Source organism: Polypterus senegalus, chromosome 16 (genome assembly GCF_016835505.1).
Source record: "Polypterus senegalus isolate Bchr_013 chromosome 16, ASM1683550v1, whole genome shotgun sequence".
Classification (NCBI taxonomy): Eukaryota; Metazoa; Chordata; class Cladistia; order Polypteriformes; family Polypteridae; genus Polypterus; species Polypterus senegalus.
In genome coordinates, this window is record NC_053169.1 from 18,911,339 (window position 1) to 18,929,019 (window position 17,681).

A 17,681-nucleotide genomic window follows, 5' to 3' on the forward strand; every position below is an offset into this window, starting at 1 on the left:
GCAACAATTTCAAAAATTCTTTTTTTTGTCTGTCAATATGGGGTGCTGTGTGTACATTAATGAGGGAAAAAAATAATTTAAATGATTTTAGCAAATGGCTGCAATATAACAAAGAGTGAAAAATTGAAGGGGGTCTGAATACTTTCCGTACCCACTGTATGTAATATACGAGGTGTGACAGAAAAGTAATGAGACTGGCAACACTGCAAGCGATCTGGCAACGCTGCGCTGTTGTCCTTAATAGAGCACGTGTATCAGTACCCTCCCATAGCTCAGTGCGAGTTTTAACTCCTTCCGTTAACTACGTGATTTTTGTGACTGCTATTAGCGAAGTTGTGTTTTTGGTTGTGCATCACGCAAAATGGAACAGCGGAATTTGGAGCAACGTTGTGCCATTAAACGGCAAGTGTGACGTTTGAAAAGTTAAAACAGGCCTATGGGGAACATTCTTTATCCCGAGCTCAAGTTTTTCGCTGGCACAAATCATTTTTGGAAGGCAGAAAGCACGTTGAAGATGAACACCGTTCAGGGAGGACTTCAACTTCGAAAACCAATGAAAACATCGAACGTGTGAACACTCTTGTGAGATCAGACCGTCGTTTAACATTAAGAATGTTGAGTGAACAATTAAATTTGAACAGATTTACCGTTCATCAAATTTTGACTGAACATTTGCACATGCGAAAGGTCTGTACCAAAATGGTGCCGAAAAACTGCCCTCTCCATAACAGAATTTTTGACCTCAAAAGGCATTCCTGTGGTTCCCCAGCCCCCTTATTCACCTGACCTCAGTCCGTGCGACTTTTTCCTTTTTCCTAAACTGAAAAATGTCCTCAAAGGACGTCATTTCGGGACTTTAGAAAACATCCAAAAGAGTGTAACGGGCATGCTGAAGACCATACCGGTTGAAGAATTCCAGCGCTGCTACAAACAGTGGGAACAACGTCTCCATCGGTGTGTAGCTGCCCAAGGGTACTACTTTGAAGGGGATAACATTGATGTTTAAAAAAATAAAAACTTTGGTAAATAAAAAATCAGTCTCATTACTTTTCTGCCACACCTCGTATGTTATAGTGTTGTCATTCTGTGCATGGTTGACGTAGGAGAATTTAGTTTGCTTTTAACCAAGACAAATCATACAAAGCAAAAAACAGAACCTAAACTGTGACATAGAAAATTAGTCACCTATGTGTGAAAATGTCAATAAGTAAATATAACATCTCAAAACTTTTTAAATCCATGACTGGTAACTTCAAAGTCATATTTCTGTCTTCTAAAGTGAATGTAGCTGATGTTGCGAGTTGACAGACAATGAGATGCTTTTATTGCCAAATCCCCCATTTAGCTGTGCACAGACCTGAAATTTACTGGGGAGCACTTTTTTTCCACCTGAAGCTCCACATACAAAAATAGTAAAATACAAATATAAAAATAAGTTTAAAAAAAAAGTTGCTGTGTATATCAGAGAACAAATTACTTTGATTGATTGTTGAAATGTTTCTATTTAATAACATGGGAGTATTTATGGGTATATCAAGTTCTGCCAGATCTTAATATGGACGGTACATAACAAAGACATGCTTGTTTCTCAACGTAAAGCTTACTTGTGTTGTGTATGCGTGTCTGAAGTTTGCCTTCCGGATTCATCTGAGGTTAACACTACTACTCCTGGAAGTGTTGATATGGATGGTATCCGCTCTTCTTTATCCCACAGCCCTGAGAAACCACCCAATGAGGGCAAATGATTCTGCCCCTTTCTGTCTGCCCACTATAAAGCCAAGATGCTCATGGGAGGGGTCATCTCGTTCTGGAGAGAACAGACTGCAGAACGGAGATCCCACCACTCTAAAGAACCTTGAACCACCTTGATTACCCATTTTTGCATTACTTTTGAGTTTTGTTGTTATTCTATGTGCCATCAAGCACCTGTTTATTTTGGACACTTTAAATATTAAAAGGGGTGACCCAGTTGGTGCTCCAACATTTCTTTTGTGACCAGTGTGTTCACTCGGTCGATGACACGCTTTAAGTATGACTCCTCATAGAACTCACAGGATGAATTGACTTCCTGAGGTAAATATTCTCTTTAATGTTAATCTGAATGAGGTAGAATGGTTTAATTTGTGTACATGTGCAAAAGGAAATAAGCAAGTTACTTTAATACTGAAAATGTAAAAAAAAAAATGCTTAAAACTGTATGACTTCAAACAAATATAATCTTTTTTCTATCATGTTGAAGATATACCCAAAAAATGGAAGCACAAAGCAGCTATTAAAAGCACATCACAGTTGTATAGCCTGTGAAAATCTATAAATACATCCCAAAAATAATTTAAATCATTTGAACAAGCAAGCTGAATGTCTTTCCAAACAAAGATGATGAGGAGTATATTCCTTGATTTAAGATTTACTTCTCCCACGTGCTTAACGATTTATTTTGCTTTATCAATTAATCCCACACCCACATTTGGGAGTGAAGATGAGCATATGGCCAGCCACTGTAGGCTGCTTTTCAGATACTCCACATGAAGCCAGGAGTCAACTGGTTAGTCTTTTTGGCTTTGCCTCTAATACTGTTTAGCATTATTAACTCATACACAACTTCATGTGTTAAATATTTTTATTTCCCCTCTCACAGATAAAGAAGTACTTATTACGTATTTGCATTACGCATTATGGAGAGGTCACATTACAAGCCAAAATGTATTAGGAAAATCAATTCTTGATAACTTACATTACAACCTTCTCTGGGTGCACGATGGCACAGTTGTTGACGTTATATCCTCACAGCCCCAAAATGTAAGGGTTTGGATCCCAGTCCAGTCCAGTCCTTGTCTCTGTGGGCAGTGCTCATTTTCAACATGACTGTGTAAGTTTTTCTTCAGGTACTCCACTCTTCCCTCCCATGTCCCAAAGAGAGGCAGGTTAGGTAAACAGGCGATTCTAAATGTACAGAGATTAAATGTTTGGGCGACTGCGCCCTGTCCAGGTTTTGCTTTTATTAATTATTTTTTTATTTGATCTGTTGTTGCTGAGAGAGACACTAGTACCCCATAAACCTAGTCTGAATTGTTCAGCTTAAATACAAAGATAAATCAAAAAGTAATTCATCTTTCTCTGAATTTTAGTAGGTTTTACTTCTGCTACCCAAAGACTTCTCACTATGCTGTGTTGTTTAACAACAGTGCAATCCCACAGCTGAGCATCCATGTTCATTTGACCCTGGCTTCGACTACACTAACGACAGAGTGCTGTGTGTACTCAGACTACCCATAAGCCATTACAAATGTGTTATATTGTATCAGATTCTATCCATTGTGGTTACAGCATAATTTTCAAATTGCCTTTACATTTTGATTTACCCTCATAATAGGTAAGCAGATGACCTTCTACTGATAGGAATGTTTTATGAGACAATATATGTACTTGCTGTGGTGGGCTGGCACCCTGCCCAGGATTGGTTCCTGCCTTGTGCCCTGTGTTGGCTGAGATTGGCTCCAGCAGAACCCCGTGACCCTGTGTTCGGATTCAGCGGGATGGAAAATGGATGGATGAATATATGTACTTGGATGTTTTTCATGGATGGACAGAGGTTTTCATTAACCTGTGATTAGCAACCATTAGTTCTCCCATTTTATATATTTGCTCCATTAACAGACTCACAAGTTCTATATATTTAAGTTCACTATTTGGCATCAGTATACTTTTTTTCTTCTCACCTTGCTCTTGAACTTGACCATGGGATACCTGAATACCAGAGGGGGTTTGTGAGAATGCGTTGAGCACAGCCAGGCTGCCATCGGCCAGTGTGGGCGTGGAGGCATACATCACTGCATGAGGGCTTGGGTACATCATATGACCTGCCACAGATGTTGGCACCGAAGATGTCACAATTGTTGCAGGCAGGGTAACTGCAGATATAGTACCCAAAAAAGAAAGCACAAGCAATAAGCCAAGAGAGAAATAATAAAAATACTTTCATTCAATAAAACATTTCACATTAAGATATTTTAGCATTGTAGTAAACTATAACAGAACCACCTGAAAGAAGCTATTCAGTTTTGCTTCCCAATTAAATACTAATTGAGTTGTAAGGTTTTATTTTTGTAGTACCTGAAAATACCAACTAGGACAGCTCAGAGCTACAACTAACCAGTGGATAAGTTCTTGTGGATGGCTGCAGGTGGCAGTATTGGCCTCAGAAATACATTCCTCATTATACAAGTGCAGGGAGGAGAAATTAATGACTACTTTGTATACATTAGCAGTGTTCACCAATGTGATCTGCAGGGAACTTCAACATTTAGATGTCACTCTTCACCTGAAGTCCGTGCTTAAGTTACTACATTAAAATTCATAAATGTCTAATACAGCTAGAATGCTTACAACAGACCAACAGCGGTGCAAGGTGGTCAAAAGGAAGCAACAAAAAAATGAAGTGATACTGAACTTGCAAGTACCGTTTCTTTCTCATTAAAATGGCAAAAGTGAACCCTTGTAGTTTAGACACATCTTGAAACATAAAAGAAAGATCTACTCAGTTCAGCATAACTCACTTGCATTACCTATTTTATGTCATAATGCCAACCAATTCGTTCAGCATAATAGAGTGAAATATTTTTGTTTTTAGTAATTTCATAATAATGTTTATTTAAATTCTTCCCGGGCACCCTCCCACTTGACAACTTATTTTAAACTAACAGCTGACATTCTAGTGTATTCTGTTCATAAGCTGAAAGATTTCTCTTGTGTTTTTTCTTCACTTGTGTTGCATAGATTGAACATATTCAACTTATCCTATATCTCCTTGTAGGAGGAGGTCATCTTTGGACTTCCACCAAGACTGTTAAAAGCTCCTTGTAATACGGAGGATATAACTGATCACAGCATTCCACAATCAGCTTTAAAAGTGTGTTAGACAGCATAAACTGGACCTCTCAATGTTTCTTCCACACATTGTGATAAATAACTTAGTTTATGATGGATTACCTGTAGAGCAGGTGGCTGCCTGAGAGATTTCTGGCCCGCTCTCGCTGGAGGTGGAGCTGTGTTGTGTTGATGGATGGACCTGGATTGCTTGCAGCTGTGGAGCCATTGCTCCCCCTGCAATACAGACAGACATGACAGTCATTCCATGGAGGTCTATACAGATGGATGTCCAAAGCAGTCTATTCCTCGACTGGGATTTTCCTCATGTTTAATCCAGTTTCAATGACCCGTGACCAAATCTGTAATGTCCAAATTAGGTTGAGAGAGAGAGAAAACAAAACAAACCGAAGTCTTGACATCAACCATCACATTCTGCCCGATTTAAGGAATGACATGACATTCAAAAACACCAGGGACATCACAGTTCACCCAACATCAGCTCAAGAGTTCAACTTGTAACTTTTCAGCAGTACCTCGAAAGTAAGTTGAGCTTTGGGTCTCAAACAACAGCACTGATTAAAAACCTTTTAAGATTTTGTCCACTGAACATAGCCGGAGATATTTTAAGCCTCTAGCTTTGCCAATTAACTTTCTTTCCATGTTATTCATAACATACATTTTTAGAAACCTGAGGCAAATTTAAAACACATTTAGCAAGCATATTTAGTGCTTGACACAACCCCTACAATCCGCACTCTAGTGCCAGAAAAGGAAAAGGTTTATGTATCTACATTATACAAGCTGATAAAACATTATGCCAGCAATAGGAAATCACTTAGACAGAGGACCAAGGCCCAGACTGTTTTTTGCTAAAATCAACACAGCACATGAGGCACATTTGTCATTATTAATGAATAGGTGTTGTAGTGTATTCCTTTATTATGTTAGGTTTTTATATTTATATGCATTGGCCATGGATTTAATCAAGATGTACTTTAACTTTATAAAATTTTCCATCACTGCTTGAAAGACTACAGGGTTATCCTTTCCTGTGCCCTCTTTTAAAAGCAGTACACCAACCTGCTAAGGAGACAGCAGCTGGAAACCGGAACACAGTCTGCTGCCCTGGCTGCCCCTGTGCGGCAGTGGCTGTGATCGTCTGACCTTGCTGACCTTGGATGGCAATTGAGTGCGGCTGTAACTGGCCAATAGGAATGGTTGGGGTCCCGGGTGGGAGAGAAGTGCCTGCACGACAAATCAGATAAAACCGAATTGAGTTGTGAAGGTGGTGGTGAAGAGGTGGGGGTTTAGGCTAACATCTGGCTGACAAGTAAAGACCATGGAGAAAATGCAACACATTAAACATAGAAACGACAAGCATCCAGGCAACATTCAACTAAAGTGGCATCACAATCTTGTGATTCTTTCAGGTTTATGCCACTACTTTATTCCTCTCTGGTGCCATTCAATGTTTGTATATAGTCTTGCCTTCTCAAACAAATCAAATACAACCTTATTTAGACTTGAATATGAAAAGCTGTAACTGAAGTGAAATATTCATGTTACATTGAGCCAGCAACCCAATGTTTGGACAGAATTACTTTTATATCATCTCAGATTTGTGGCCATGACAGTATTAAAGTTGGGCTTTACCTTTTGTTTATCCAGTGCCTTGGTATATCCTATGGTATATCCTTTCATGTGAAGGACAAGGAGTCAGTTTGCACCGAATATGTAACTGCTTGGCAGATACACAACTGCAAAAGTGTCACCCTGTTGCCAGATGAACAGCATGAGGGTTCTGTGAGTTTAAGTGGAGCCTTTTAGCCTCCATGCTATTTAAATGGGCAAACAGTCTTGGGTACTTATCAAAGGATCTTAGCATATGCACACGTTAAATCAAATACAATTAGCTCACATCATAAGGCACTTTCAGTCCAGCCAGCAGCTCCTGCTCCCAATTCTAATAGGCCAATTACCTGTCCATCATCAATATGTGTGCTAGTTTTTACAATGACTCGTAGTGTTACTTTTAGGTGGGATTGTTTCAATGCCATAATGTACTGATGGACAGGACTTCTAGTCCATCAAAGGGCCAAGTTGATAACTAGACTGTACGAAGTCATGGTGACCCTAGGATAATTGTGCTTCCACAAACAACTGACTGCGTTGGACGGAGGCTGAATTGTTGGACTTTGTGTGATCAACTCTAAGCATCATAGCTCAGGTTGGCTGTGTTGTTATGCGAAGCAGGTGACTATGACTGGAGGAAGGCTGTTAGGCCAGTCAGGAGATATCGTGAAGGCCTACAGATACAACATAGCAGGATTTGTATGGCAGGCTATCCAAGTGCCTTTATAAACCCCTTCTACTTTCCACAGAGATCTAGTCAACAATCCACCAAACAATTAGGGGACAACTGCATCTTTGAAGAAGCAGTACCACAATAATTAGATGGATATGCAAAGGGATAAAGTTTGGTACCACTATACAAAGCTAGTATAGCTTTACCACTCATGCAGGCTTTAATTTTTTTATTAGTGTCCACCATGTATTGCCCTATTTTGGACTAATAAAGGTTTCCTTTTCACTGATTTTGGAATCACTTCTTGCGAACATGTCACTTGTTCAATATGCCAATTTTAATTCAAACTGGATCAAAGCAAGTATGTGACTATTATGTGAATATTTACTACTACTGAACATGTATAATAACTAAAATAAGGCTAAAGTAAGCCATGTATTGTGAAAATGTATTAAAAACATGAACACATAATTCTTAATTTAAAAAAATGCTCAGTTTAAAACACAAAGATGAATTTATTCAGTTTTGGAACTCGTCTATTTCAAACAGGGTATCTGGAAATAAGAGCCTTTCCTAACAGCATTGGGTATAAGGAAGAAATTAAGACTGGATGATATGCCAGTCCAATGTGGGGCAGTAAAGATTCACTGATCAATCTAACATGCATCTCTGGCAAGTGGAAGGAACTTGGGGTGCAGGAGAAGGTGTAAACTCCACACCATAACTGTGCTACAATCTGAGCCATGATGCAGCACTGGAAACCCCAGAGAAAAGATTAATTTGACAAAATAAAGGAGTGCAGCATGACCTATAAGCAGAAACATAAAGACTTGGAAGTAGGTAAAACACACTGGTTTACGAGTGCTAAAATGTTATTGAGATGTTATAGTACAGATTGTACTGGTGAAAACTGCCACTGTGGCTAATTTTAGAATATCAAACCAAGAAGTGTTTCAGCCAATTGTTGGAAAGTGTCATATGTCACCCTATGGTAACATGTGCATACCATTAAGAACGCATACACTTCTTTATCATGTGGGTGTGGAAAAGGCTACTTACATTTTTTTAAACTGCAGACAATACATAGCAGCAGAACCATCAGAAAATGACTTTTTAGCAAGATTTAGCATATTGCTCCTTATGAACTTCAGTACAACTATAATATGGAGCTTGCAAAATGTAATTTGCATGTCTGAAAATGATAGATCTTAAGAGTTAAATATGCCACAGTGTTTAGTTTCAGTGTAGTGTGCCAATGATTCAGCACCATACCTAAGCTTTCCTTATGGACCGAGAAGCTCTTCACAGCTTCACACTCCTTAAGATTAGGCTTTGGATGCAAATCTTAAGAGTTCTGCCACTTCTCAGAAATTTCTAAAAAGATTAGTGCAAGCTCTCTAAAAAAGATACTTGTTCAAGTGACCTGTATATATGGCAAAATTCAGAATATTAAATCCTGAGCAGATCCCCAGATTGATCCATTGATTTGACAGGGTGCAGTGATACATGTTGTCCAAGAGAGTGTAAGAGGCTCTAATACTGTACAGCAGCACAAAAACACAATGCCCGGGATCACCAGTGAGATTCATCACTTACTTCACATCAGCCTTATAATGTCAAAGAAGCATTACTTTTTACTACTTTAAACATTAGCATCATAAGATCTTTGTGTATTTACCCATTACTTAAAAGATAGTAATTTACTTTGTTCCAAATCATCCTTTTGTTTTTTTTGGTAAATGCCTCTCATTTCAGTGCATTCACATATAATGTGAAAAGCACTTACTGTGGTCACCATGTCAGTCAGTCAAAATTAAAGAACTTGACTCCAACTATACAGAATGTGTGCAGATTTGTTGAAATCTGGTACACTTATTTAACAAAATTTGTTAAAATTAGTTACCTTTAACAATAGCGACTGGGAGCCTGATCGAATCGGGCTATAAATTCTACGTTTGTGAAATCCATACTTTCTCTGCAAAGAATTATGTTTTTTTTAAGTCCTTGAAATGATTTTATCATCATGGCACTGATTTGTGCTTAAAATAGATCTTTTCGGCCGATGTAATGAAGTGCTTCCTGTTTAAACGGGGCTGCAAGATGTGAACTCAGCTCTTCGACGCACCTCATTTGATTTTTTTCCGGCAAACAAATTTTCAAAACAAACCGTATTTTACAACTCTAGTCAGAGTCGGAGTAATAATTATGTTGGCGTGGTCATTTTAGATCTGTGATCGGCTAAAATTTAAACAATGAATGTTGTTAATACCCAGCCGTCATTACTCAGTTTGAAAATAGAAGTCAGAATGATGGATGCCAAAACCAAACTGCCGAAAGATAGATTTCGACGTACCAAGCAAATGGCGATACGTTCTAAATTACTTACGGTTCCAGAGCCGTCGATGATGTTAGTCCTGGAAAGTACGCCTCACCAAACCAACGTTCCAAAAACCAACCGAACTTACTGTTATCTGCTCGAACCAACATCGGTTGTCCAGCGGCATCACTGAAGCATTCGAACATTCTTAGCCAATCATGCAACGCGTCCGCGTTTGTCACGTTATGTTCTAACTACAGAGGCAGAGTCCCATTGCATGGCTCTAACTTGTATCGAGTAGAGGTATTGACGCGAACACCATAGATACGGGGTATTGACGCGAACACCATAAATACGGATAGTATCAAATTATATACAAGGATGGTTCATTGTACACATTTTTGAAATTTCAAATTCCACTGAAAAGCATTGGTGAATTTTCACACTCTTTTCTCTTAATACAATGAAAAACATTTTGTGCAACCTAAATTACTGATTTGTTTATTGTTTCAAATTTATGTTGAGGAGAGGTCACTTCAGCCTGTGGATTTTTATATTTTAGTCATTTATTTATTCAACAGCTGCTCCTGATGGCAAAACAGTGAAACACCTGAGAGTGGTGCTTGCTGCATGATATACTGTCTGTGGAAGCATCTTCTGTGGCTACATGATTACATGCACAGACGTTTGCCACAGCGGCTCACTTCTTCTGCACCTTGAAACTGTAGCAGGTATGCAAAAATGTAAGCAACTAAACTTTATGTAGAAATGAATGAAAGAAGAAACAAGTTCCCTCACCATGGCTCCACGATTCTTTATGCATTCAGTAAAAAAAAAAAAAAAAAAAAGACAGTACTTATGAGTTCTACTACACTAGAAACAATCTTCACAGCTACATTGTTTTCAGATCATAATGATTCATAAATTTCAATGACACTATAATTTATTGGCAAAGTACCATGATGACCTGTTATTTACCATGGATGGAGGCAGTTACCAGGGGCCTCATGCATAACGCTGTGCGTAGAATTGACACTCTAACATGGCATAAGGGCAAAAGCAGAAATGTGCTTACACACAAAAAAAAATCCAGATGCATAAATCTGTGCGAACGCCAACTTCCACGTTCTTCAGCTACATAAATCCCGGTCAGTGTGAAAAGTAACGCATGTGCCTGCTGTCCTGCCCCGCCTCCTCCAGAATTAAGCCTCTTTGAATATGCAAATCGATATAAATAGCCCTTAAGCTCAGCATTCTGTGAAAAGGCAATGGCAAAAGCACGGGGGGAAAAACAGAAGAATTTCAGTGAATATCAAGTGGAGGCAAAGAAAAAAGTACTATTTGTTGGTTTAAACAGTGCTTATAATCAATAAAAGGAAGCTGATCGAGTGAGACCGTGTCAGAGAAACTCGAAAGCTCAAGTTCACAAAGTTGCACAGTGCCTGAAATAAAAAAAGAAGCTGTCTGATATCAAAGTCGCTGTGAAAAGGCGAGTCGTAGCCCACCATCTGAGTGTCATATGAAAGCTTATTAGGTTACGTAGGAAAAAAAAGGCACACAGTGGGGAAAAAAAGCACAAAAAGTCAACTTTAATCTCGAAATTTCCACTTTAATCAAGTAGTTTATTTTGTCATTAAAGTAGAATGTCATAAACTTCACCTTAAAATCGTTTAATTTACTAGTTTCTCATACCCCATCGTAACTAAAGTAGCACGTTAAATGCTTTGTTTTGTATTTGATCTTCTATGTGTGTAAATCACTTAAATGTGCTTTCTCTTCATCTGACAGGACACAGAATCCATTACATTCGTGATATTACAGCTCTCTGAATAATTAAAATACTGAGATTTATACTTGATATTTTCATGATGATAGGAGTTAAAGCATGTTATTAAACATGGGAACACGGTGGCACAGTGATTGTTCATGCCTCATGCAAGATGCTTGCTGCACCGTGTGCTACCTTTGATGAAATAATTTATTGCAGCAGTACTGTCTCTTTCAAACATACTAAACTCCAATTCCTGTCCTTACTTTTCTTTCTCCAAATACCCAATCGCCATACAATCAGATGTAATAGACGTTAAGCCATCTGTAAGCTTAGAACACCGATTCTTCAAAACTTTTAAGGAATATTGAAATATCTTTGTAGTACATGTTAAATTATTATATCCATCCAGTGTCACGGCAGTCCCAGCAAGAATACAGCATGAGGCAGGAACAATCAGTTTACAGTGAGGTAATTGTACTTATAAGTACAAACAGTTCTACAAGGAGCATTTGATGGACTGATTGAGTGCGTTTATAGCTCTTGGGATGAAACTGTTTCTGAACCGTGAAGTCCGTAAAGGAAAGGCTCTGAAGCGTTTGTCGATATGAAAACAGTTCAAAAGACAGCATAGCTGAGGCACCATGTGCTAGATGCTGTATACCGATAATTCTCTTTCCGATCAGCTGCTGCACAGCTGTGATTCCCCACTCAGATACAGTGATATAAATACTCCGAGTGGTGCGGTGAGAGTAATATGGAAAAAGATGATCCGCTGTGGCAACCCCTAATGGGAGCAGCTGAAAGAAGAAGAAGAAAAAGGTGCGGTGAGAGTAACAACGCTAAAGCAGCTATTGTATTGAGAACAGTTTGACCATTCTGTGGACCATTATATTGTTACAGGTTAATTACAATCAGATGCATTAAACTAATAAAAAAATATGCGGTTAATTTCAGTATATTTATAAAGCCGAATCAGGATTGTGGATCTAAAAAAGAAAGGGAAACCACACTGGAACAGTAGCACTGCTTTGACGCTGGGTGCTGTTAGTCTGCAAAACAGAACGGAGAACTTGCATACGCCAGGGTATGAGCTACCATGGAAATGTGCATGGCTTTACGCCAAGTTTAGGTTTTATACATCGCAATTTGAGCATGGAAACGTTTGTACCTAACATTTTTGTGCATACACACCATTTATACATGAGTCCCCAGGAGACTTCAACACTGATTTTAAATTTCCATCAGGTACATCTTTCAAAAAAATTGAATGCTTAAGAAACTTAAAGTTCAATTAGTCATAGACCATATACAGCCAACAATTAACAATTTTATAAAACTTGAGTTGAAATCTGCTGTTTAACAAAGTTATTCTGCCACCACAAGCCTATTTGGGCTAGCTTTTAAATTACAAATGAATGTAAAAATGGTACTAACATATTTTTATGTATTTTATTAATACAGGTAATTACATTTTATCATCATAATTGTTCATTAATATGACTTATGATTACAAAAATATTTAATACACAAAATTATGCTTAACTAAATCTTTGATGAGGTAAATAGAAAGTTGTAAAATGATACAACCTTCAAAACAGTTAACTAATTCTCTGAATGCCGCTGAAGGTTTAGCCACATGCACATTTTCCTACTTGTTAATATATCTTTTTAATGCTGCTATAGTGTATGATGCCACTTCATTGCACTTCTTTAATATGTGCCTATATACCTCCTCATTGTAGACATACCCCTTTTTGTATAAGTTAAAGTAAAGCACAAAACAACTGCAGTGCCCATTTCAAATTCTTGTCCACAGTATGAAGGATTTTAAATATTGAATATAATAGTTCTATAAACATGATCTGAAATCAAGAAGGGTTGCATCCTGCTATGTACTGAATGATGTCAGGATAGGCTTTTTCTCCCACAACTTCAAAATCGAACTATGTAGTTTCAGTAAATAATTGGATGATTTTTTTCTGTTGTTTCCACCCTTTTTTTTTTAAATTGTATTTATTGCTCACATTTATAAACATTGGAGAGCACCATTATTTCTATCAAGCAAGGTCAGTATCTGCTAAATGAAACTACAAGAAAAAGCAGAAAGGAACTAAAAAAAAATGACAGAAATTTTTGGTAATTAACTTTCCAGCAAAACAGGAGAAATTAAACCTATAAAAATGTTCCACTTCTCCTTAAAGTGGTAACCAGGAAGCATCTATTTTTCTGCAGAAATCTTGGAAACCATTTGGAGGATAGTTTATGGGACAGTTAAGGAATATCTATTAGTTTAATTGATTTAATTCCACTGAGTGTTCTAATTTGGGAAAACACTGCTGTGGATTTTTTTTTCTGTTGTTATACTGCATTTATTGAAGTGACTACGTATGTCAGTAAGGAAGGACTACTTTATTTCCATGCATTTTAAGCATAATAAGAATAACCGGAATTGAGTTTTGCACATGTAAATAATTAATTGAAACATTTCACAACAGCCTTAGCCTCACTCTTGATTCTCTAATAAAATAGGCCAGATAAGAGGTACCTTACAAAAACCACTCCAAAGTGATGCTCTTAAAGGGTATTTTAGGAAACAGTAATTCTTTACAGGCCCAACTAGCATTTTTCTAATCTAGAATGAATATTTAATTTGATTAATATGTAACTTTTATAAGATGTAGAAAGACATTCAGATGGTGTGAATTAACAAACGCTTGTTTTGGTTTTTCACCAAATATATTAGTTAAACTTGAACTGTTGTCACTGTCCACATGACTAAATATCTATGTACCCCTTTGTACTTGATGTATTACCTCTAAAAGCAGCAGGTCCACACAGCCAGTTCTCAACTGGATAGGCAAGGTAGACAATGAATGAATGAATGAATGGATGAATAAATGAATGGGTTGATGATACCGCATGACATGTTAACAGCTCATTAATGTAATCTAAGCTGGTGCTTTCCAGGAGAATACCATTCTTTAAAGATCCTGTCAGCCAGAAAATTTGACCACTGATATGGAATGGTGTATAGTCACCAAAACTCATTTGAATATTGGACTTTACAGCCCACTTTCATTAATTTAAATAAAAAAAAGACCATTTAGGCAAGAAAAAAGTAAATGTTGCCTCAATGGTTTTATTTCAAATCTAAAAGGAATACCTACAATTGGGCTTGTACTTTGTAGCTAAATCAGCTTAAAGACAGAAAAAAAGAGAGCGAACCATGACAAGAATCCATTCCTTGGTGATTTTAAGTCATACACAACTAACAGTGTGCCTGTTTTCCTAGAATGCTGCTCTAGAAAACTTGACAACTGCAAAGAAAAGTTACTAGAAATTATGAGAAATTATCATTTATTTTATCAGAATGCTGTTAAGGATTTTGAGTGTATTTTTATACATATACAAGTGCTTGTTGAGAAAACTGGCTTACCTGACATGAAGGTAAAGCTGCTTGGGATCTGCATGATGCTACTAGCGGTGCCTGCCGCCTTCAGCACTGTCCCATTGGCACTGGTAATACTGTTGGTGCTGCTGGCAGAGACGGGAGCCAGGTAGTTGGTGATGGGGAAGGAGGGTCCACTGCTCACCTGCATAGTGGTTGAAGTGGTTGGAGCGGTGGGATTTGAGGTGCTGGTGCCTGGAAGGCTAGCTACCGTAAAGGCAGGCTTTAGTGTTTCCTGTATTGGCAAAAAAAAAAAAGTACAAATATGATAAGCACCATATTATAGCTGGATGCAAGGGTACTATAGAATAAATCAATATAGACCGAGTCCTATAAAATGGAAAAACAGAGAAATTGATAGCATGTAAGAACACAAAACATTTTGACAAAGAGTCTAGCAAGCTTATTAGTTAACTAAGTCATGCCAGTTTCTCTTCAAGATAATTTTTAAAACCGGACAATAATTCTGCTTCATTTCTTTAGATATGCTCTTTATGCGAACATTATGGTAATAATGCAAGTGATAATTGGCAGAATAAGCTAATGATTATACACACCCACACATTATGGATAGCATACACACACACTAACCATGGTGCCAGTTCTTTGTTCCAAATAACCACAATCCTTTGTGTGAAGAAATGATTCTAGAATCAGTCTTGCATACACTTCCCATAAAAAAGCTCATGATGCCATTTGCGTTGTATTAATTCTACAGTACTCTGAATCACTGAGCTGAGGTTGCACTGCTTTGATATTTTTATTTATTTACAATTTACAAATGAATGTTTATTTTATTGATCACCTCTCTGAATTATAGATCCAAAATTTGACCTAACTTCCAGAGTGTTACGTTTACAAATCATACCACCGTAAAAGGATAGTCACTTGGTAGCGGTCCACACACTTTCAAAAACAGTTAAATCATAAACAGCAAATTTTGGTGGTGTGTAAGAGTTGTTACTTCGAAAACTGCAACAAGCTACACTACATTACTAATAGATGTTTAGAGTCTAAATGTAAAAATTAGGAGGAAAAAAGCCTGGTGTAAGCAGGTAAACAAACCAAAAAATTTAATTTATGGAAAAAAAAAGGTGCTACTAATAAAGTGCTTTTTGCAATGCTGTCTGCATTGTTGTGTGGATTTAATTTGACATGTTCTTCTGTAATATATCAACATTTTAATAATTTGGCAGTAACTTAATTTTCCAAATGAAGCGGTCTTATAACATGCTTTTATTGAGTGTATATTTCAACGCCTTGTTAAGAAGAAAGGGGAAAAATAATGCCCCAGCCATTTCAGCATTCAGCTAGCAGCAGTATGCAGTCCATGCATGAGCTTAAGAATAAGCAGCAAACCTTGAGGACAAAAGTGAATTTAACAACACTAAACTATACCATAGGTACAAATGAATAATACAATCCCCATTTAAAGACTAACCCAAATGGCATCACAGCACAAGATTTAAGGCCAAAATGTATTTGCAAGTAATTTAAAATACAGTGTATATTATTAAACAACTATGAAATAAATGTTAACTATATTATATGAATGCACAAATGTCAGGTACTTCCACATCCCACTGGCATGCATTGTAGGTTAGTTTAACTGGTCCATTATGATTAGTATGTTCTCTGATAAAATGGCATGTTGAGCACAATGCTGCTATAACCCTGCAACTGCATTTAAGGAGGTTTAAAAATGAACAGATAGACAACATAATACTAGTGAATGTACAGGTCAAGATTGAGTTTTTGCATATATTTTTAATGTCACTAAAGCAAATCAAACTGGGCTTCTCTTCCTTAGTAGCATACAACAGGAGGAGTGTTCAGATGAACCCACTTGAGGGAGATACGAGATGATAAATACTCAAACTGGGGCACACTTACAAAGGGCCCCAAAGGTAACCATACACTATATGTATTATGTCCCAATGTGCCAGTGAATTACAGGAAAGTGTTATATTCCCAGTCAAAAGCTGTAAACTGGAACCCATTACATTTAAAACGTTGGATGAAAACTGCAAACTCCGTAAGAATACTGTAAATACATATTTTCTCTTTTTAGTGTAAGCTGTCAGGATTGTTAAAAGTTTAATTATTAATTCTGGACCTCATTTAACATTTCATCTGAATTAACCTACAGTCGCATAACAAATCAATGCAGTTGACCATTGCATTATTTAATATCGATAAACTGATGAAGTATCTGCGAGTTATTTTGCACCTTGTACAATATGGCTATGGAAATCTGTGCAGCACAATGCATTTTTCATTCCAACAGATAGTGTTCTGTAAACACTGACACTGCTGCACTCTTTCTATTTCACATGCTTTATATCTATGTTTACGTGGTGTGTTTGGAGTCACTTTGATTTTCACAATATTACTGATAATAAAGCTTATTAGGAAACATGCAATTTACAAGAACTATCATATTACAATCAAGTACTCCTGTGGTGGGCTGGTGCTCTGCTCGGGGTTTTGCCCAGAGGGGACTGGGCGGTTTCATGGTCTGGAATCCCTACAGATTTTATTTTTTCTCCAGCCGTCTGGAGTTTTTTTTGTCCCCCCTAGCCATTGAACCTTACTCTTATTCGATGTTAATTAATGTTGACTTATTTTGTTTTATAATTGTGTCTTTCATTTTTCTATTCTTTAATATGTAAAGCACTTTGAGCTACTGTTTGTATGAAAATGTGCTATAGAAATAAATGTTGTTGTTGTTGTTTGTTTCCTGCCTTGTGCCCTGTGTTGGCTGGGATTGGCTCCAGCAGACCCCCGTGACCCTGTAGTTAGGATATAGCAGGCTGGATAATGGATGGATGAATGGAATCAAGTACTCCAACAAAGTACAAACTAATGGTGTGTCTTTATCTCCAGCTGACCAGAGTGCTTGAAGTTTGATTTATAATGAATTTACAAATGGCAAACGTGATCAAAGAAAAAGTGGAGAAACAATAATTCA

The 17,681-nt window shown here is 37.4% G+C and overlaps 1 protein-coding gene across 1 annotated transcript in view; it reads right to left on the bottom strand.

Annotated features, from left to right (window-relative positions):
• LOC120516958 (serum response factor-like) overlaps nt 1–17,681 on the bottom strand; it is a 39,789-nt gene that overhangs the window by 18,211 nt on the left and 3,897 nt on the right. Inside the window, exons 2-5 of the mRNA XM_039738996.1 lie at nt 14,699–14,945; nt 5,950–6,114; nt 4,990–5,103; nt 3,720–3,911 (exon numbers count right to left, since the gene is read on the bottom strand). Of these exons, the coding sequence (XP_039594930.1) occupies nt 3,720–3,911; nt 4,990–5,103; nt 5,950–6,114; nt 14,699–14,945 (718 nt within the window). The remainder of the gene's footprint in view (nt 1–3,719; nt 3,912–4,989; nt 5,104–5,949; nt 6,115–14,698; nt 14,946–17,681) is intronic.